Genomic DNA, 21,638 nt, shown 5'->3' with positions numbered 1-21,638 from the left:
TGGGCAGGAACACCTCGGAAGGGGTGCTATGCCCTTCTCTGTGCATTTTGTCGAGGACATTGATGTGTCTCATTACACAAGATGTTTGTTAGTTTGTTTTTAAAGATTTTATTTATTTGACAGAGAGAGAGGCAGCGAGAGAGGGGACACAAGCAGGGGGAGTGGGAGAGGGAAGCACAGGCTCCCAGCGGAGCAGGGAGCCTGATGCGGGGCTCGATCCCATGACCCTGGGATCAGGCCCTGAGCTGAAGGCAGACGCTTAACGACTGAGCCACCCAGGCGCCCCTCATTACTCGAGACGTTAACCTTGATCATTAGGTTATGGTGATGTCTGCCAGGGTTCTCCACAGTCCAGTAACTATTTCCCCTTTGTAATTAATGAATGTCCTGGGGAGATAGTGTGAGACTGTGCAAAGACCCTATTTGTCCTCAAACATTTGCCCACCAATGATAGCACCCACCAGTGGGTCTTGCCTGCAGAGATAATCACCGTCATGTTTGCTCCATGCTGATTCTCTCTTTCTCTTATTCCTTCTACACGTATTAATTGGAATTCTTCTGTGAGGAAGAGTTGACGCATGTGCTCTATTTTTTCAAGTATTTATTTATATCACTGTGAATGCATGGATGTTTATTTTATTAACAAAAAATGACATTACTTTTCAATGGGTGGGAGGGTGATGACCAGAGATTCTCTTTGGGACATGCTATGTTTGAAGAGCCTGTAAGAAGTTCAAGACATCCGGAGGTCGCAGGTTCCATGAGAGCAGGGCTTGAGATGCCTTGTTAACTCTGTTCCAGCCCCTCTCCTCCCAACCAGTCTTGCAAATGCCTAAAGAGCAGGAACCGAGTCTGATTCATCTGTTTTCCCAGCACCAAGCATATGGCAGAGGCCAGTCTGTGCTAAATGAATGTCCGTTGGGTGAATGATGGAGAGATGATGGGTGGACCTGGGTAGACCTGTGGACACACACAGTGGGTGGGTTATCTGTCTCCTTGGTCATCACAGTGATCTAACGCTGAATTCCCTCCTTACTTCCTGCTCCTGTTGGAATCCGGATGGCTAACACTTCTGCTTCCAGTCGCCATTGAAGAAAAAAGTAAGAACTGTGTAAAGCCCCAAGTTTGTATTCCCGTAGCTAGCTCCTCTCGGATTCCTTCCGATGTCAGGACCCCTCAGGGAATGTGGGGGGAAAGGTGGGACTTGGGTCCAGCACACAGGCTTTGTCTTGGGGGCAGGGAAGACCGGTAAGTACTAAAGACACGAATGTTCCATGAAGGAATAAAGAAATTAACTGAGGTGGATAACGTTAGCACTAACCCTACTCTCTCCCTTGCTTTTACTTTCCACGTCAATCCACTGACTCCTGCTTCTGTTGCCCTTCAGTCAAATGTAAGTAAGCCCTACCTCCTCCCGCTACCTAACTAGGCAGCCCTTCCACCCAGAGAAGGGGTGCGAGGAAGAGGCAAAAGTGTTGACCGCCACGTTCAACCAGGACAGATTCCCAGAGAGGCTCTCGGTCCCGACTCAATCTCCAAACCCAGAATCTGCAGATCCCAGGGGACAAAGAGATGGCCTTCAGGGAGGTCAACAAACCTTTGCAATCCTGTGTAAAACTGAGGGGGGGTGGCAAGAACTGGTGTGGTCTTCTGGGAACGTGCACTTTATAGCTTTGATCAGACTTTCAGTAGTACGATCAGTGAACTTCTGCTCTAAAAAGTACAACTGCATTGGATTAGACTGCGTGGATTCATCTGGTGGGATTTAGATGAGAAAAATACAGTGTGGACTGGATAAGCTTCCCTGTTTTCTGAGTATTAGCCTTCCTGGTCTCCAGCTGAGAAGTGGAGATGACAACTGGTTGTTATGGAGACAGACCTTCCTTCTGCAAACCTTCCAAAACTCCCGTGGGGGAGGAGAATCTGGATGCCCCAGACAACTGGTATCCCTGGGGCTTTTTGACTTTGGGGTAAATGTGTCTCCCAAGGGGCCCTCCAAAGGGTTCTTAGAACAGGTCACAGCTTCTCAGTCTGGTTCCCTATCCTATCTGGGGACCTACGGGGTACAATGAGGTATGAAGGATGACTTGATTGATTTCATATTCTTTTTGAACCTTTATTGGGAAAATGATCCCCGCCGGCTGCCATCGGTCCTCTCCTTCCCGGGGCTTGCCGTCAACAGTGCTGAAAGGTAAGACTCTGGGTCCACCTGCCTCCCTTTGGTTTGATTGTGTCCGACAGGGATAATTTCTGCTGACCTTCAATGGGTCTTTCTTCTCCCAGCTGTCTACAGCCCACCTTCTAGTCTAGAAACCTACAAAACTGAGTACTAGAGTATCTTGAAGAAAACAAAATACTGCACCCCTTCCTCCCTCCCCCAGCTAATCAATCAGTCAATCAGTCAATCCCAGTTGCCCAGAAACTGAGCACGTGTTCATGGTTTACATATGAGTGAAGGAAAGCCATCAGGCCATGGAGCTAACTTCGAGTCTACCTGAGATCTCAGAGTTGGAGAGACTGCTTTCCCCTCTGCCTTCTGAGCAGGACAGAAAAAGCCACATCATCACTATGTGCTCAGGATTCCCACAGATGGCGCCTAGGGCGGCCCGGGCTACTCTACCAGAACACCAGAGCTGGGTGGTGGCAATAAGCTACCTCTCAGAGTTGGAGGCTGGAAGTCCGAAACCAAGGTGCCAGGGATTTGGCTCCTGGTGAGAGCGAGCACGCTTTTCCGCAGGGACATGGCCGCCTCCTGCTGTGTCCTCACAGGGTGGGGTGGGGAGCCCAGGGCACTAATCCCATCATGGGACTCCTACCCTCCTGACTGCATCTAAACCTACTTACCTCGCAAAGGACCCCCCACCTCCAGATACCATCACATGAGGGGTTAGGGCTTCAATACATGAATGTGGGGGGAACACACACATTCGTTCGATAACAGACGGCGATCTGGAACAAGTTCAGGGAAAAGAGACCAGGGCTTCACCACGGAGTCCGCAAGCTGGGGAGGCAGGAGGCTAAGTCAGGACGTGAGGTGGGGACCAGCAGAAAGGCCACCCGCTCTGCACCAGGCGCCTCTGTGTTCAGAGCCCAGGCCTGCCCCTTCCTCGCCGGACCACCCTGGGGAAGTCACTTCACCCCTCCGTGCCTGGTTCCTGTGGCTAAATGCAGTCACAGACCCGAAGCACTTTCTAAGGCAGCCTAAGAAAACCATTCAACAGTTCCTTCTGCTCCTATCCACCCCTACACACACACACACATCTCTAAGTAAGAATGTAATTATTATGATTATTACTACTTATATTACTATTTTTTAAAAGATTTTATCTATTTATTTGAGAGAAAGAAAGAGAAAGCACAAGTGGGAGGAGGGGCAGAGGCAGAGGGAGAAGCAGACTCCCTGCAGAGCTGCGAGCCCCGGGCAGGACTCGATCCCAGGAATCTTGACCTGAGTCGAGGGCAGACACTTAACCGACTGAGCCACCCAGGCGTCCCCATGCTATTTCTAAAATTTATAGGATGTTTACCTTGGGCCAGGAGTTAGGCTAAGTTCCCCCGCCCCACAGGCATTCTCCTTCCTTATTGCCACAGCTGCAAATGGACATAATATCTGCATTTTTCAGAGGCACTGTGACTTCAGTGACCAGTCCAAGATCACCCAGTTAGTACAACGTATAGCCAGGATGTCACATGTAACCTGATATTCCTGGAAAGTACGATCTGATTACTCTAAGTGATATGGAGGGTGGTTCTGTGAGCTACTCAAACCCCGACGTCTCCAGTAACAAACAGTAGAATTCCTCAGTATGGAGGAAACCTGACCACAACCCCACGGTGGGTATCAACGTCCCCATTTTGTGCATGAGGACGTGGGGGTTTACGGAGCACGTCAGAGAGATCTGAGCTTGAATCCCTGCACCCACTCACCAGCTACAGGGGGTCTCAAAAATCACATGCTTTCTCTCGTGTGACCTTCACAGGCAACACGGGGACACTGTTCTGATCTGAGAGGGTCGGTGGGAAGTCACTAGAGTTAACGCCTCGGCACCTCTTTCTAGAGTCAGGAATGGGGTCGTTCCCGCCTCTCTTCCTAGCACGGCTGAGCAATGGTCCGTGACCGCTCCCCAGCTCACTTAAGTTCCCTCCAACGTCAAATGCAGAGACACCAGGGTCTCAGCCCCTAACTGCCCACCACCCCCCACCGTGGACTCTACTCCCCAGCCTGTTCCCGACCCCCAGCATCTCATTTTATGTTTGGTTTTCTACCTGCGGCTCCATCTCCACGATCCCGCCGTTCTGTGCCCCGTCCGTGGCCTTGGCCGCCACCATGCTGACTCTTCTGGATGGGCTGCTGTCAGGAATCCTAGGTAAATCCCTCGCCACGCTCGTGATGGCTTTGGGCTGCGAACCTTGGGGGGGAAGTCTGAGCACGAATTTCTGAGCATCTGCTCTGTGCCTGGACCAGCTGGATCAGATATGCTCACCCTTTAAGAACTAGACACAGGCAGAGAACAGAGACAAACAGAAATGATATTAGAGACAAGGGATGCCTGGTAGTGAGGATGGGGAAAGGGGACGGTGGGGGTATTGAGGGAAACCCTAAATCATGCCTGAGGCACCACAGCCGCACTTCCCAAAGAACAGAGGTTGTTAAATCTGTTGAGCTGGGGAAATGCATTCATTAGGGCTATTTCTTTGTGTCATGTTTGCGTACCGTGTGGTCTGTCTTCTTCCTCAGGTATGATGACCAGGTTGTCAACGGACGGTAAGTGGGAGGCCTGTATCCTTTCTGGTGTTTCTCATCTCCCATCTACAAGGTCATGCAGACTTACAGAGGGAGTCATGTACTTCTTTATTTAAAATATGTGTTTTATTTATTCATTTATTGGGGAGAGCCATCCAGACAGCATCCAGTCCCATTGTGTTTCTTTGAGCTTTAAGGTGATGGAAATTTTGTATTACCGCATGGCAGGGCTGGAACCCTACCTGATAGTTATTATGCCGTAGATTTTTGAAGTTATGAAAATAGTCTGTGCATGTGGGAGAAGTCGAGGGGACATAAAATCAATATCAGAAATCTCCTCCTCATCCCATCTCAGGTCTGTCGCGTCTCTGGAGCATTCTTACCAGAAACATTCACACACACATATGGTTACCGTCCACTTTTTGAGTTAAAAATGTTGTGCATTTCAGCAGAACTTGCCTCTTTCGTTCAAATACCTGCACAGTATTTCACTCACTCTCGTGTAATTTAACGAGTGTCCTGTTCACAGAACTTTGGTTTTCCTCTCATCTTTGTTTCGTTCGTGTTTACGCCGCGGCTCACGCTCCTTCCGTGTTCTTGCTCTTCTCACGTTTGCACTGCCTTATGTTGAGATAAACTCCTACCAGGGAAACGGCTGGGTCAAAGGGCACAGGCATTGAAAATGTGGACAGAGATCGAACACGTTTACCCTCCTGCCAAGAGCCAACGAGAATGCTTATTCCCCATGTTTGGCAACACTGGGAATTCTGTAACTTCTTGAATTTCGATGCTGGGATGGCTGAAAAAACTGGGTCCCCATTTCGTACAAACAGGGAGACGGGACACGGGGAGGAGTTCCTGCCGCATTATAACGCAATGCTGGTCTCTACTGAGACACTTTGTCTGAAGCCTGTTCTCCCCACTTTAGAGCCGGGGTAACAGACCAGCCAGCATCGTTCTGAGACTTTCTCTCTGCTCACCGGGGAATTGTGAGCGGAACGACCCCCCCCCCACCCTGTGTGGGAGTTTAAGCCACATCTGGCCCCCCTGAGATCTCAGCCATCACTGAGGGTTCACATCCCCCTCCCAAGGGATGCATATGGCCCCAGACGCCCGGGCAGAGCGGGTGAGTGCGGGCCTTCCAGAAGTGGTTCGCCTGGAGCTCCAGCCCAGCTCCACTCCTCACCAGTCGAGTGGCCAGGGACAAGTCTGTCTTCCTCCTGCAAACCAGAGCCAGTGCTTTTGATGTTAAGACAGAACATATGGAAAACCCAGTGCTAGGGAGCCGGCTAGAGCTGGCCAGACTCCGCCCAGCCCACAGTCCGGGGATCCTGGAGTCCAGAGCCCTCTTCACTGGTTCTGCCATCTGAAGAGAACGGTTCTCATCAGCCTGGGAGCAGAGCTCTCCTCTGTTGGTTCCCACGAGAAATCTGCTCCTGTCTCCAAGTAGTGAGCTCCAAAAAGGGCTAGGGAGGGAGCAGAGGTCATGGCCCTGAGTAGACCGCGTTCTCCCATCTTGGGGGCTCTGTTCCTCCCGCGCTGCCTGGGGCGAATCATTCAGTGCTTCCTAACTCCTACCCTCAGACAATCCCCCTCATCCATACAGGGCAGCCCTCCTTGGATGGCAGCTGCACTTTCTAAAAATGTGCTTCTTGGTCCCCAGGCCAAGCGCCCGCTATAAAGCCAAAGATCAATGTAATAAAGCCTTTATTGGGCGTGACGACCTAACACCTAATACCGCCAACCCGAGTCACAGGCTCATGGGGCTGGAGATCATGTGACCCAGTATACGGATGGGGAAACTGAGGCCTAGAAGGAAGCAGAGCATCAGGGGCAAAGTAGCAACTAACAGAAGTTTCATTAAGCACCTTAATAAAGCCAGTGTGTTTTCGGGGCTCTGCCTGCATTGTTTCCTTAATTCCCCTAACAGAGGTCGATGCCATCATAATCTAAAGTGACGCGTTGGCCCGGGACATTCCCGGTGTTAGCATTAAAACTCTCTCTCCTGGGAACCTCTAGGTCCCGGGCATGCCAGAATGGCTGGTCACCCCGTTAGAATTCCATTTTCATGACGAGGACCTGGAGGTGTGGAGAAGTGGGGTACATTGCTGAAGGTCAGAAAGCTAGTGTGTGGAGAGCCGGGATCTGGACAAGGGTCCAAATCTTGCAATGCTGCCTCCCTGTGCGCCATCCAGCCCCAGACATTCTTGTGCCATGGTCGTCCTATACTATAGTGCCCCCATGGCCGGGGGGGGGGCTCCCAAAGTCCTTCCAAAGCCCCAGGCTCCTTCCTACCCAGGACCCTGCCCACGCTGTTCCCTCTGCCTGGGATGCTTTCCTCTCCCCGCTTCCAGGCATCCTCCCACGGTTAACCCTACTCATGTTTCAGGTTTCAGACACAATGACAGTGCCTCCGAGATGCCTTCCCTGGTCCCCCCACAAGGTCAGCAACCATGCACCCTGCAGGTTTACCCAAACACCCTCTCCCGGCTCGTGCTCCGCAGATGACCCTTGTCAGGCTTCACTGACTAGAGCCCCCGAGCTGGAGGACCTTGCCCGCTTTGCTGTCCATGTGTCCTCACACCTTGTACGTGGCCGACGCTCTGTCCAGACTTGTGGCAGAGACAGACTGACTGCACGATGGAGTCCGAGTCTTCGTCTCTACTAGTCCTTTGCCTCTGCTCTCTTCCGGCCGCTCAGGGACACTTACTTGCCCATTTATCTAGGCTCCCAGTCTTTTTTTTTTTTAAAGATTTTATTTATTTATTCGACAGAGATAGAGACAGCCAGCGAGAGAGGGAACACAAGCAGGGGGAGTGGGAGAGGAAGAAGCAGGCTCACAGCGGAGGAGCCTGATGTGGGGCTCGATCCCACAACGCCGGGATCACGCCCTGAACCGAAGGCAGACGCCCAACCGCTGTGCCATCCAGGCGCCCCTAGGCTCCCAGTCTTAATGCCCTTTTCTCTCTCTACTCTGCACCTCCATCGGGACCCGGCTGCCTGCATTCTCCCCTCCAGACAGGACAGAAGAAGAAAGTGAGTACCGTGTCCCTGAGATTCCATTCTTGTAACCCTCTCTGGGCCTTGGAATTCCTTAAAATATCTGGGAAAGGGTTGGTCCAGACCCAGGCATTTGGACACCGGCCTGGGGGCAGGAGACTCCACTGGATGATCTCAGCTGCGGTGAACCACTGTCTCTGGGGGTGATGGGGTGAGAAGGGGAGCTTCTCTCCTCTTCCTCTGAGACCAAGGTTTGTCTATCTTTTAAATCCATGGTCTAGGAAAAGGTCTGGGACACAGCTAGGCTACACAAACGCTTCTTAAAGGAAGCGAATGTCCTCGACAACGGCTGATGCCAGGGATCTGTTAACTGGAAGGAGTCGAAGAGAAATAACAGCGCAGCATGTGTCTCTGTTGTGTTAGTGAATTTGCACAACAGCACAGTGAGCCCGATGGAGTCCCACTTAGAAGACGTGGTTCCCCACACTGGCTGATGATCAGAAAGCTGAAACCAAACCAAACCAAACATGATTTTCTGTGTTCCACCCACAATTTTTGCATGAGAATACCAAGGGGTGGGACCTAGGAATCTGTTCTTTCAAAAGGTTTCTCAGGCGATTTGGTTGAGATGGTTTGAGAACCCCTGAGCTAGGGCAGGAGCTGGCAAACCACAGCCTGGCCCACTTTCTGCTTTTTCTGAAATAAGGTTTTATTGACACCGAATCACCCACCTTCGTTTATGCACCCCTATGGCTGGGTTCTTGCTGCCTGGGGCAGGTGAGTAGTCAGGACGATGCGGACCCGCAAAGCCTAGAACAGCTACTCTGGCCCTTTATAGAAGATGTTTGTTGGGGCACCTGGGTGGCTCAGTCAGTTAAACGTCTGACTCTTGATCCAGGGTCATGAGGTCAAGCCCTGTGTAGGGCTCCACAGTGGGCGTGGAGCCTAGTTTATTAAAAAAAAAAAAAAGACGATGATATTTGTTGACCTCTGAGCCAGAGCAATGCCTCTCAGAGTCTATTTAAAATTAAGATTCCCACCTCAGACCGACCTAAAGTATCGGGACATCTGGGGTGGAGCTCAAGGCTCCTTGTTTGAAACACGCTTCCCAGGGGGTGATCCTTCAGCACACTAACTACACACGTGGACCCACCAACTTCAACTCAATGAGCGGACTGTTGAGGTGGGGCCCAGTGTAATGTACGGGGGTGAAGTGGACAGGTAAAGAAGTGGTGCCCTCCCCTCAATCTTCGGTCTCAAGTCCCACCTCTACGCTCCCCTGAGGTGGAGAGGCGGTGATTCGCTGGCACCCACCTGTGCTGGGTCACTGCGTGGGCCTCCTCGACACCCTCGGTGCCTGTGAGTCTCCCTTCTTTCACTTATACACCAAGGTATGACGTCCGTGTGATTTTAAGATGGCTTCCCTACGACTGTGAGATAGGAAGTATTTAATGAAATAAATTTTTTTTTAAAAGAGTAAACACACAAGAAAAGTGGTGAAATCGGGGTACGTTCTATCGTCCGGGTATCGGTATAGTGCCAACGTCAGTGTACTGGTTCTGACAACGTACTATGGTTACGTAAGATGCCGCCGGTGGGAGTAGCTGAACGGCGCTCACCCAGGACCCCGCTGTACTATTTTTACAATATTTTGTGAGTTTATAGTTAGTATGCATTAGAAGGTGAAAGTCATATAAGATTACTTAGTGAAGGAATAACGGAGCGTCTTTGGGGCGGTGGTGATGTCATCTTACTCTCTTGCCTGCTCTCTTCCATACCGACTTCCGGATTTCGGCTTCTGCGGCACCCTCCAGTGACAAGTAAGTTCTTTCTCGTTTTTTAGGGGTCACTGGGATGTGTTTGGGTGCTATGAAGTGTAGGGAACAAGAAGAGAAGGGGATTTTTGAATTGTTCTCTCCGATTTAGGCCCAGGTTGAGAGAGACCCTCTGCTAAGGGAGGTCTCAATCTACTGCCCGCCCCCCCCACCCCTGCAGAAGGCTCAGCTGAGCTGTATGGTCCCCCGGTCCCACGAGGCTGCAGGGAAAACTGAGAGAGGGTGTCTGGGACTCAGGTGGGTCCAAGGCTGCAGGTATGACTGGGTATGTGAGCACAACTGCATAGAAGTCCCCAGATTTTATCAGATTCGCAAAAGCCAACGACCACTGCCCCAGAATTCAAGGCTGTACTGAGGCATGTGTAAGGGGTGCAGCCTACTCTTTCCTGACCCTCAGGAGAGAAAGGAGATTAAAAATGGGTCAAGGGGATCCTTTGCTGATAATCTTTCTAATCTCTGGGAGATGAATCCCCAAGGAAAATGGGTACCTGCGGCTTCTGGCCACCTGGATAAATGTGTCTCCAAAGGGGACGAGTGGAATAGAAGCAACCCATCCTGGCCTCCAGCACGTCCCACGAAATCTGGGGGATACTTTCCTTTCCCTCCTGTAGGAGGGTCTCTTTGGGAACCACCAGGGTGGGGTGAGCTAAGAAGGACCCATTAACACCCTCCCGGTCCTCTCCTTCCTGTTTCTGTCGGTGCCCACTGACCGCTACTGGATGTTCACCTCCTTGCTGCCCGCATCTCAACAGTACTGAAAAGTAAGATTCTTATTTCACGTTGCCCCCCACCCCTCCTGCTTTGTTCCCTTTCTTATCTCTGCTAAGGGGTCCATTCCTAGCCCTGGATCATCTCAGAGAAATTTCTTTAAAACCCAGGGACCTGAAAAAATAGCTGTACCACTTTGACTTTCAAACAGGTGGGGTGTCCTGTGGGAACCGGCCCCCCTCCTCAGATCCGGGATATGGCAATGATATGGCGATTTTGGTGATTCTAATAACTGGAATCCATTAAGAATTTTGCAAGTGCCGGGCACTGGAGACAGCACCTTTAAGCATCATGCTCTATACTCTCCCACAACGTCTTCACAAAGTCGGCATTATTCATCCGAAGTCTGCGGGGTGCCGACAACACGGGGACACTAAATACAAGGAGAAGGACGGTGCCTGCCTTCCCAGTCTAACCCTGATCCAATGCAAGTCCCTTCAGCTTTTCGATTTCCCCTCTGACCCAGACAACGAGGCTTTGGATGGTCTCCCCTGTTCACAGCCAAGTCCTAACTGATCACCACGCCCCACCGGAGCTTTGCTCTCATGGGCTCCCAGTCTCCCCACCTTCTGATCTGTGATTTGTTTCCTCCTTACGGCCTCGTCTCTCATGACCCCTGGGACTCCACACTCTGGACTTCGTCTGCCCCCATGGCCTTGCCTCCCGGACATCCTTTTCCCCGGACGGGCGACATCAGAGATCCTAGGTCAGAATCTTGTGTGTGCTGTGGGGTTTTGGTGGGAAGCTTGTCTGGCATGAATATGCTTCCACGCTCAGTGTGCCGGGGCCATGCAGGGCAGCGGAATCCCCAAAGATGAATCCAACACGCTCGCAAGTCTGCGTAAACTCGTAGTCTTTGGGGGGAGACGATAGTTATAAGGCAAGAGGGATCAGTGTCCCGCGGGAGGGGCAACGAGGAAAGGTACCTGGAATCCAGCAGGGCTTCTTGGAGGAGAAGTAGCTCGTGGTGAGCTTGTTGACTCGGGGACCCGAGGGCACTGTTCACACTGCCTTTTGTGATTCACTTTGTGTGTTGTCTTCCTTAGGTTTGCTGAGCCTCCAGGTGTTGAACGGTGAGTAGTGACTGTGCCATTTGGCCCTTGTATTTGTCTTTACTCCTGTGCGCAGAAACACTGAGTACTTCGCTTCTTTTCTCAATGTTGGAAGAGCCTTTAGAAATCACCAAACCTCACACCGTCTCTCACCGTTGTCACCACATCCTAAGTGGTTTAACGTTTTTGTCATTCATCCAACAAAGGCTCATGAACACTAGCTCCTCTGAGCCCAGTCTGGTCCTAGGTGCCGGAGACAGTAGGGAACCAGACAGACAGGAATCGGTGCCTGCACAAACTTGCATTTGAGTGAGAGAGAAAGAAAGCAAAATAAGTCGGTGAAGCGTCTGCTGGGTGTGGACGAGTTCGATGGGCACGGTGGAGAGGAGAGGGAAAGACAGCGTGGGAGAGGTTGACGGGTTTTTAGAGGGCGCTGAGGGAAAGTGACATTTCAGCAAAGACCTGAAGAGATGAGGGAGCCAGGCTGACGTCCCAGCTGCACCAAGGGTGCTCCAGACACAGGGAACAGAATGTGCCAAGGCCAGGAAGTAGGAGAGTGCTTGGGGACCAAGGAGTAGCGAGGAAGCCATGGCATCCCCTCTGCTCCCCATCAGAGGCCCCCGGAGGCACTGCCTCCGTCCCCTTCATGCTTCCTTAATGATTTCCTCTCCTCCTTTTCACCTTTAGAAGAAACGAGTGGTTGCAAGGAAGAAGGTAAGTCGTGGGTCCGCACCTTTTCCTGCCTGGAGGACAGTGAGCTTCTTCAGCCTGGTTTATGACAAAGCCACAAGACAAGAAGCCTCCAGGTAACCACGGGCAGAGTGTCGGTGCCCGCCAAGGTGTCCGTGTGAAGGGCAGCCAGAGCCCTGAGGCCACCCTGCTCCACCGAGCTGCTCACTGGTAGCAAGGACACCCAACACACCGAGGTAGGAGTGGGAACATTCCTGTTCCCCCTGGAAATGAACGTCAGTCCCGAGTGTCAGGGTTGCGTGGCAGAAAACCAAGAGAGAGGAAGCCAGGCAATAGAAGCGAGCCTCCGGGTGGCCGAGACAGTAGCCATAAACACTTAAAAAAAAAACCTTACAGTTATTAAATTCACAAAAACAGATGAAGAATTTCACCAGAGAATTATAGTTTGTTTAAAAAAAATAGTCAAATGGCAATTCCAAAATTGAAAATACGTAACTGAAATGAGGAATTCAGTGGTTGGGCTTAACAGCAGAGAGCACAGTTAGGGAGCCAGAAAACGGGTCCGGAGGAATCACTCAAGGTGAAGCACAGTGGATGAAAGAGTAGAAAATACAGAAGGAGGCACATGGGATGCAGGAGACCCACGGAAAAGCCGAGACATGTGAAATGAGAATTTAAGAAGGAGAAGTGAGAGAAAATGAAACCAGAGTGACAGGTCAAGAGTTAATGGCTAAGAATTTTGCATATTGGTAAAAGTATCCCTCGAGCAACGGATTTTCAAAGTTCTGAGAGGGGCGCCTGGCGGGGCTCAGTCAGAAAGGCGTGCAACTCTTGATCTCGGGGCCATGAGTTCGAGTCCCAAGTTGGAGGTAGAGATTACTTAAAAAAAATAAAATCTTTAAAAAAAAAGTTCCAAGAACCCCAAGGGGAATGAATATAAAGAAAACCACCTCTAGGAACACTGTCACGAAATAGTTTAAAATCACCAAGAGAACATTTTTAACTCCTCCCTCCCACAAGAGATCTGTAAGAGAGAGACGAAGACAGAAAATTTGAAAGAAAAGTAAGGGGAATTCTGTCATCAGGAGTATATCCCTGAGCCGCCAACTAAAAGGAAGCCAGCGATACTAGTCTGAGCCCGGACCCCGCTGGTTCTCAGAGGGGCACTGAAATCGAGAAAGAGATTAATCCACCAGGAAAATACGCCAGTTCTCAATCTGTTTTCACACAGCGACTGGTTTTTACATAAAAGGAGAACAGGCCAAACGACGAGAAAAAATAGATGCATCCACGATCACAGGGGGACTTCAACACCTCTCTCAACACCTGTCTCTCAACAAATGACAGGACAGGCAGGTAAAACTCGATATGGAAGGTAAAAGAACAACGCACAAACATGACGTAATTGACACAGAAGGAACTCCGAACCCGACCCCGATGGAATGCATAGCCTTTTCAAGTGAACGTGGGATTTTTCTTCTTGCCAAAATTGGCTGCACGTTGGTTCATAAAACAAGCCTCAGTCAACTTCAGATTGAAGACATTTATTATTATTATTTTTATTTTTCTTAAAGATTTTATTTATTTGAGAGAGCACAAGCAGGGGGAGATGGAGGGGGAGAAGCAGGGAGCCCGACATGGGACTTGATCCCAGGACCCTGAGATCATGACCTGAGCTGAAACTGAGTTGGACACTTAACCAACTGAACCACCAAGGCACCCCAAAACTTTTTTAAAAGATTTTATTTATTTATTTGACAGAGAGAGAGATAGCGAGAGAGGGAACACAGCAGGGGGAGTGGGAGAGGAAGAAGCAGGCTCCCAGCGGAGCAGGGAGCCTGATGCGGGGCTCGATCCCAGGACCCCAGGATCGTGACCTGAGCCTGAAGTCAGACTCTTAACGACTGAGCCACCCAGGCGCCCCACCCCAAAACTTATTTATTTATTTTTAAAATTTTATTTATTTATTTTTTAAAGATTTTATTTATTTATTCGACAGAGAGACAGCCGGCGAGAGAGGGAACACAAGCAGGGGGAGTGGGAGAGGAAGAAGCAGGCTCATAGCGGAAGAGCCTGATGTGGGGCTCGATCCCATAACGCCGGGATCACACCCTGAGCCGAAGGCAGACGCTTAACCGCTGTGCTACCCAGGCGCTCCACCCCAAAACTTTTTTTAAAAGAGATTTTATTTAATTATTTGAGAGAGTGAGCATGAGTGGGGGGGAGGGGCAGAGGGGGAGAGAGAGACAGACAAGTAGACTCCCTGATGAGCACAGAGCCCAGTGGGATGAGGGGCTGGACACCCAGGACCCTGATCTCATGACCTGAGCTGAAGTCAGACGCTTCACCGACTGAGCCACCCAGGTGTCCCGCCAAAGATTTGCTTAGAGAGAAATTTATAATCTCAAATGTGTACGTTAAGAGAAAGGAGGGAAGGAAGGTGAAAACGCAGAAAACCAATGATTTGAGTATCTAAAGCATCCTGAAAAAGAGAAAGAGATTAAACCCAACTAGAAAGAAGAAGTGATGAAAAGCCAATGAAAAAAACGCACACTAGAAATCAACAGGCTAACAGCTGGTCCTTCAGAAAAGACTAATAAAAATGTAGCTCTCGTGCACTGCTGATAAGAAACAAACAACAAATACAGGAGAAACAAATCACGAAAACCAGGAGGGAAGGGATCCCGCAGGTATTAAAAGAATAATAAAGAGGATAGTTTGAAAAACCTTATGCCAGTAAAATGGCAAGTGTACACAAAACGGACAAAATCCTAAGAAAACTCAAATGACCAAAAGTGAAACAAAAGGAGGAATATCTGAATAATGCTTCGTCAAAGATATTTAATCTGTAATCAAACTTCCCACAGAAACACACACACACATTCCCAGGGTCAGATGGCGTTTACATAGATGTTACCGCATACACGCACAATCATAAAACGCTTATTGTAAAAATCTGAGGTTTTCTGTCACACTTTACTAAAATGTTTAGAATGGAAAGAGCAGGAAAGCAGGCTGGGGAGGTGCAAGGACATCTGCAGGCCACATTCGGTGGGAGGCAGGGAGGTGACGTGGCCACACCAGGGTGTTAGGATCCTCCCGGCACCCCCGGGGGCTGACGGCTCCGAGGGCACAAGTGAGGATGGTGGGTGAGGCTGGCGCCTGCGGTGGAGCGCACAGAGGGGGACCGGCAGCAGGAGACCAAAATGGCAATTCGAGGGGCAGGTGGACAGACGGTGTGGAGCTCGGGAAGGGCGGGGATTTCCGGGAGGGCAGGGCAGGCCTTCGGTGTGCATAATTCCCACCGGGTTCTCCCAGAGAAGCTTTCCCTGGCCACCACCACCCCCAAGAAACCGCCAACCAAGCGGACCAGCTGGAACATGCTGAAATGTGCCTATATGATGGTCACCTTCTTGTTTGTGTCCTACAACAAAGGAGACTGGGTAAGAAGGAGCTGTTACCTAAGGGGGTGGGGAGGCGGGAGGGGGGCGGGCAGACCAAGAGGAGGAAGGGAGCGGAGGGAGCGAAAGGACTGCCAAGCAAGTGAAGGGGTAGGAGAGAAGATCCCCCTCTGTAAATAGAACCGCCCCTGCCTCCCTCACTCCCTGTCCCTCTCCACCACCCCCCTACACCCCCTCCCTCCATCCTCGAGCTTGGATAGGAGCCACTCCCTTCTGCACTAACACAGCCCCAGATGTTCCTAGGAAATACTACCATTCATTCATTCATTCATTCATTCAGTCTCTGCCTCTCTCTCTCCATGTAAGGTAGGTTCTTAGGGACCGAGTCACTTACCAAACAGCAAGCAGAGGTGTGGGGGTAGAGGTAAGGGGGCACAGGCGTGGATTATGACTTGCAAGAAATGGCCAGTAGTCATTCATTTCATCCACACATTCAAGTATTTATATATGCAGCAGGTCCCTTGCTGGACGCTGGGGACTACAAGACCCCACAAGGTCCCTGGACCCACAGAGCTCACATGATAGAGGCAGGACAGACATGAAACAAGCGATGAGCTCCAGAAAAGGAAGCAACTCAGGGGACCTCTCGTGGCATGCAGGGCAGTGGGCTGCTTTGCCCGAGAAGGCGGTGTGGGGGGAGGTCGTAGAAGCGGCCTGCCTTGAGAATTGCAGGGATAGTTGTTGTGAGCTAAGGGAACATGCAAGGCAAAGACCCTGAGGCCAAAACACACTGTGTGCCTCAGGGACCTAAGGAAAATCTGCAGGAGTTGAGAGGCGCAGAGGGAGTCCAGATCCCAAAGGGGCCTCCTAGACCATGGCAAGAAGAAAGCTTTTATTCCAAATCTGGTGGAGAGCCATTGCTAGATCTGATCTGAAGTACAAAAGGGTCACCGTGGGTGCTGTGTGTGGACGGTGACGTGGCATCAGAGCTGGAGGGGAAGCAGAGAGACTGTGAAAGGAGGCCCAAATGGCCCGGGCAGGATGCGTGGTGATGGGAGTGGATGCGAGGAGGACCTCCTAGCAGGTCTACAAGGAGAAGTGCTGGCAGAATGGCTGCGAGGGGGGCAAATGGGACCAATGAGATGAGTCTTGGTTGGGTTTGCGTCCTTGGTTAGACCAGTGGCTCTCCAGTGGGGGTAACCTTGCCACCCAGAGCACGCAGTGGCATCTGGAGATACTACTGGTGGTCATGCCTGGGGACGCGGAGCCACTGGCATTTGGTAGGTGCAGGCTGGGGATACTGAACAGCCTGCCTCGCATAGGACAGCCCCAACCACCGTGATCTGGGTCCCAAAGTCAGCAGTGATGAAGTTGAGAAACCCTATATTAGAGGATGCTTATGGGGACGGGGAGAATGTGGAAGGCGAGGCTGACAGATCAGCAGGCCCATGGGATGTCACAACGAGAGCAGAGGAGGAGAGAGGAGGGCAGGAAAGAAGGAAGGAAGGAGCGGGGAGAAAGGGAGGGAAGGAACTTGACCTGCCTCACCCCTACCGTGTCTTTCTGTTTCCGGTTCACTTCTTCGTCAACCTCCCAAGTGTTACTGCCACTACTGTACCACAGAAGTGGACAGCAGGTACGTCATGGCCGGGAGGGGCATGCTGTCCACTGCTGGGGTGGGACGGTGTGGTCCCAGTTGCCTCGAGTTTGAGAAAGGTGGGTTAGGAAACTCCAGTGGTGGAATCTCAGAGTCGTATGTGCCAACGGTGACCTTTAGCTCATTGACAGTGTTGGGCAACCCTTCCCCACCATGTGGCTACAAAACATTTTCATCAACCACTAGTCAACTCAGTGCATCTCTGTGGAGGAGCCTGTTCTGGATGCACCACGTAAATGGAACCACACACCATGTGGCCTTTGCGCCAGGCTTCATTCACTGAGCATCGTGTTTTCAAGGTTGTCCAGGCAGTGGCAGGGGTCACTTCCTTGTTCTTTCTCACTCATGGCTGAGCAGCATTTCGTCCGATGGCCAGACCATGTTTTGTTTATCCATCCAACGGCTGAAGGGCCTCTGAGTTGTTTTCTCTGTTCGACTATTGTGAACGGTGCTGCTACGAACATCTGCGTACATGTTCCTATTTGAACACTTGTTTTCAACGGTTCTTCCGGGTACATGCGGTGGAACTGCTGGGTCATACGGTAATTCTGTTTAACTTACTGAAGGACTACTCTGGGATGGAGCCTTGCTTACTTAAAACAGTCAAATAGTGAATTTTATGTGACGCAGATTTTACCTCAACTTTAAAAAACTATGAAAAGTGGGGGAGGCTGGAGTTACCCTCAGGCTGTAGCTTGCGGACCCCTGCACCACCCTGTGGGGCCCCCTGGGGGGAAGAAGTCCACCTGATCAATCCCGGGGACTCCAGTACACAGAGCAAACCTTACCTGTTCACTCCCTGCCCCAACACTGCGTGGCTCCAGCGTGCCAGGCTGGGGGTACAGTGGAGCTGGGAGCCGCAGGGGGGCTGGAGGCACGGGGGGTGGGGTGACAGAGTATGGGGATGTTGGGGCTGGAGGGGTGGAGGGTCGAAGGGGCCAGGAGCACTGAAGGGCCAGGGATGNCCCTCCAGGGGAAGGTAACTGGCAAGCAGGGGAGTGTCCTGAAAGGCCCAATGGTGAGGGGACATACTGTGGGGACAGAAGGAACTGGAGGGGTGCCCCCCCACCAGGTGGCCGTGGCCACAAGAACCCGTGGGAGGAGGAGGAACCTGCTGGGAGTGACAGGGAGGAGCCCCCCTGCTCAGACCTAGGGACGGGCATTCCTCATGGTGGAACAGCCCAGTGAGTAGGACAAAGCGAGACACACCTCTATTTCTCTGCTTTCTTCCCTTCCTTAGGACCGACCCCTGCTGCTCTTTCTAGCGACCCTGCTCCAGCTCAGCTCAGCTCAGCGGTCGCCAGTCCTTCACTGCTCAGTAGTCTCACCTCCTGAGAAGCCTGTCTGCCCCAGACAGCCAGCTTGGAGGGTAACGAACTGGGGTCCTCTGAGGATGACACTTGCCTGCCCAGAGGCACTGCGGGAAGGCATCCCTGAGGGCCCAGGGCGAGTGAGCACCCACAGGGGTCTCTCCACAACTGCTCTCCCTGGCCTTTCTCAACCTCCCCCACTGTTTCTCTAATTAAACCTACACTAGTTGAAGCGGCTGAAGGCTCAGTTCTTCCATTTGTGGGGGGCAAGGGTGCCAGGAATCATATATAACCAATTCTGGCGACAACCTATCAGGAACTTCTGTTATGCTGCCCACTTTATAGGCGAAGAAACTACAGCCCAGAGGGATTGACGATTAGTCCAAGGTCACACAAATGACAGCGCTGAGGTCTGACCCAGGTTTGACTCATTACAAAGTCTATTTTTTTTTTTTTTTTGTAAAAACATTTAGGTCCCCCAACTGAGGAAAGAGGGATCTGAAGATGTAGTGACCGCAAGACTAGGCCATGTCCCAGCTGTCCAGCCTGCGTGCTTCTTTGCCCGTATTATATTTGAGGATGTCCATGGTCCTGATTGAGAGCTTGGGCTCTAACAAGGAGACAGGTTTCTTGAGTGTAAATTCCAGCTCCCCCCCTTACTGGATTGCAACTTTAGGGAAGTTTTTGTCATCAATGCCTCATTTCGTCATCTGTAAAATGGGGGTATTGACAGAGTAGAAGCCCTCCTATCATTATAATCAGGACCAGCCATTGGTTGGTTCATAAAAAAGTTCATTAAAATAGGCAGTTGAGGGGGCACCTGGATGGCTTAGTACGTGAAGCGTCTGCCTTCGGCCCAGGTCATGATCCCGGGGTCCTGGGATGGAGTCCTGCACGGGGCTCCCTGCTCAGCGGGGAGCCTGCTTCTCCCTCTGCCTCCCCTCTCCCTGCTTGTGCTCTCTCTCTCTGACAAATAAATACGTAAAATCTTTAAAAAACAAAACTAAACTGTCAAGGTCATGGAAAACAGGGGAAGTCTGAGAAACGGCTGCGGATCAGAGGAAGCTGGGAGACCTGGCAACTCAATGCCACGTAGCTCCTAACGGCCCGGGAACAGAAAAGGACCTCGGAGGAGAGAGTGGGACCATGAAATGAGCTGGAACTCAGTTAATAGCATTGCTCCGACGTGAAAGGCTGGTTTTTCACAAACGTGAGGCGGTCCTGAGAGATTGCTGGAGGGGCATGTGGGCACCCTCCACCTGCAACTTTTCTCTAAACCTAAAATTATCGCCAAGTAAAACAGTTTGAAATGAAAATATCCAATTCTTCAGTTGCACTTACTTTGATGAGCTCTGCGCTTCCTCAAAGCGTTAAACGATGGGGATGCACTTCCAACGCTCGCTTCTGGTCCAAGCACTGGCCCTCACTTCGCCCTCCCCCCTGGCTCCGCCCACGGACTAACCCCACGCCTCCCTCCCCCGGCGCATGCGCCCCTCCCTCCTCGCGGGGCTCCGCGCGTGACGTCAGTACGCAAGAGGCGGACCGCGAGGCCGAGTTGTTACCATGGTGACCGCGGGCCAGCTACGCGACGCCCACAGTGAGGGCCGAGGCCCCCACAACCGACGCCCCCGAACGGGCTGGCCCCTGTGGCAGGACCTGGCAAACGGGGCCGAGGAAAGGAAGCAGGAATGCCTGCGTCGGAGACCTCTCTCACTTCAGGAGCCTCCCGTCTCCGCCCAGAAGTTTCTGGGCCTCTCTAGGCTGGCAGGCTGACGGTTGCCCTGGAGACAGCGGGACGCCGGACGCCTGACGAATGAGGCGGGGCCAGGCTGGAAGGAGGCTTCCGATTGGCTGAGACGCCGCACCGCCGGCTTTAAACGACAGCTCGGGGGCGCACATGCGCATGGAGTTGGCCCCGCGCTCCCTTTCGGCCAGTGGTGTCCAAGGGTCCGCAAGCCACGGTTGCCTGGGTGCTGTCGCGGGTCGCGCTGGTGGAGGGATGCGGAGTCTGCGCCGGCGAGGCGCTCCGGGCCTCGTTCCCGAGGCCAGAAGTGTGGGCTCCGAAGGAGTGCCTCCGGAGGTGATTGCCACCCGCGGTTCCCACGCCCGGGTTTCCGAATGGGATTCCCAAAGCTCCTGGTCGCAGCCCCCACTCCCCGCATGTGACGTCATAGTTCCCCACGGCGGGGAGAGGGGAAATCTGAAGAGGTCGTGCATTCTGAGCCGCGCCGCCTCCTGGGGCGACCCACCCTGTAACACCCCCCCACCCCCCGCCACGAGAGGTTTGGGCCGGAACCCCTACATCCTCTGTGGGCCTCGGTTTCCCCTTTTGTGAGATGATCTCTGAAGTTCCTCTGCCCCTCACTAGCTCTGAGACCCGGGCGAGGTGCAGACACTGTGTGCCTCAGTTTACCCGTGTAAATTGAGGATGATGATAGAATTTGAGTCTCTAATGGAACCTTAGGACCGTGCCCCGCACACAGTGACCTCTCAAGTGTTAGTGTCTGATTGTCATCATAATCTTTTGTTTGGGGATTTGAACAAGTCCCTTCCTCACTCTGGAGTCTCAGTGTGTTGATCTGAGAAATGGACGTAGTGGGTTTTGTGAGCGCCAATCTTGCTTCTCAGCACACAGCCAGTGACTGTTCTCCCTGAGGGATGCTGTAGAGTTTAGTAGTAAGACACTGGAATTGCAAAAATCTGCCCATGTCATGTCCGCTGCTGGTTGACCCTGGTCAGTTCTCATCTTTGATGAGCTCAGAGTTTCCTCAGGTGGAAAATGATGGGGTAGACTTCCAGTTCTAGCTTCTGGTCTGAGCACGGCCCCTAACTTTGCTTGGGTCAGCTCTCTTGTCCATCACTGCGCCATCTGGAAAGTAACCGGGGCTGCTTAGCTGACTTGGAGGTCGTTTCAGTTGCAGTCGGATCTGGCGCCCCTGTCCTCGGCTCACCTTATCCTCCCTTTGTAGTATCGAGCATCTTTTTCTTCTTAGTCTCAGGTATGCCTTCATTGCTTATTAGTATTTGCGTTTTTTTTTTTTTAAGATTCCATTTATTTATTTGACAGAGAGACAGCCAGCGAGAGAGGGAACACAAGCAGGGGGAGTGGGAGAGGAAGAAGCAGGCTCCCAGTGGAGGAGCCTGATGTGGGGCTAGATCCCAGAATGCCAGGATCACGCCC

The 21,638-nt window shown here is 51.9% G+C and overlaps 1 protein-coding gene and 1 long non-coding RNA gene across 3 annotated transcripts; one reads left to right on the top strand and one right to left on the bottom strand.

Moving 5' to 3' along the window:
• Window positions 1-628: 628 nt before the first annotated feature.
• Window positions 629-19,913, bottom strand: LOC105242365. 2 transcript variants are annotated; one of them, XR_004619248.1, is made up of 5 exons: window positions 19,799-19,913; window positions 9,059-9,611; window positions 4,267-4,494; window positions 2,845-3,001; window positions 629-960 (listed from the first exon to the last, which is right to left on the bottom strand). It is a non-coding gene; the product is annotated as an uncharacterized LOC105242365 (long non-coding RNA). The 2 variants fall into 2 exon arrangements; XR_004619247.1 differs by lacking the exon at window positions 2,845-3,001.
• EDDM13 (epididymal protein 13) lies at window positions 14,310-19,377 on the top strand. Its single transcript, XM_019792703.2, has 3 exons — window positions 14,310-15,532; window positions 17,089-17,126; window positions 18,388-19,377. Exons 1-3 carry the CDS (start codon window positions 15,296-15,298, stop codon window positions 18,410-18,412), a joined length of 300 nt encoding a protein of 99 aa, XP_019648262.1. The 5' UTR covers window positions 14,310-15,295; the 3' UTR covers window positions 18,413-19,377.
• Window positions 19,914-21,638: the final 1,725 nt, after the last annotated feature.

This window comes from Ailuropoda melanoleuca, chromosome 12, assembly GCF_002007445.2.
Source record: "Ailuropoda melanoleuca isolate Jingjing chromosome 12, ASM200744v2, whole genome shotgun sequence".
NCBI classification, from domain to species: Eukaryota; Metazoa; Chordata; class Mammalia; order Carnivora; family Ursidae; genus Ailuropoda; species Ailuropoda melanoleuca.
This window is presented reverse-complemented; position numbering and strand designations above follow the sequence as displayed.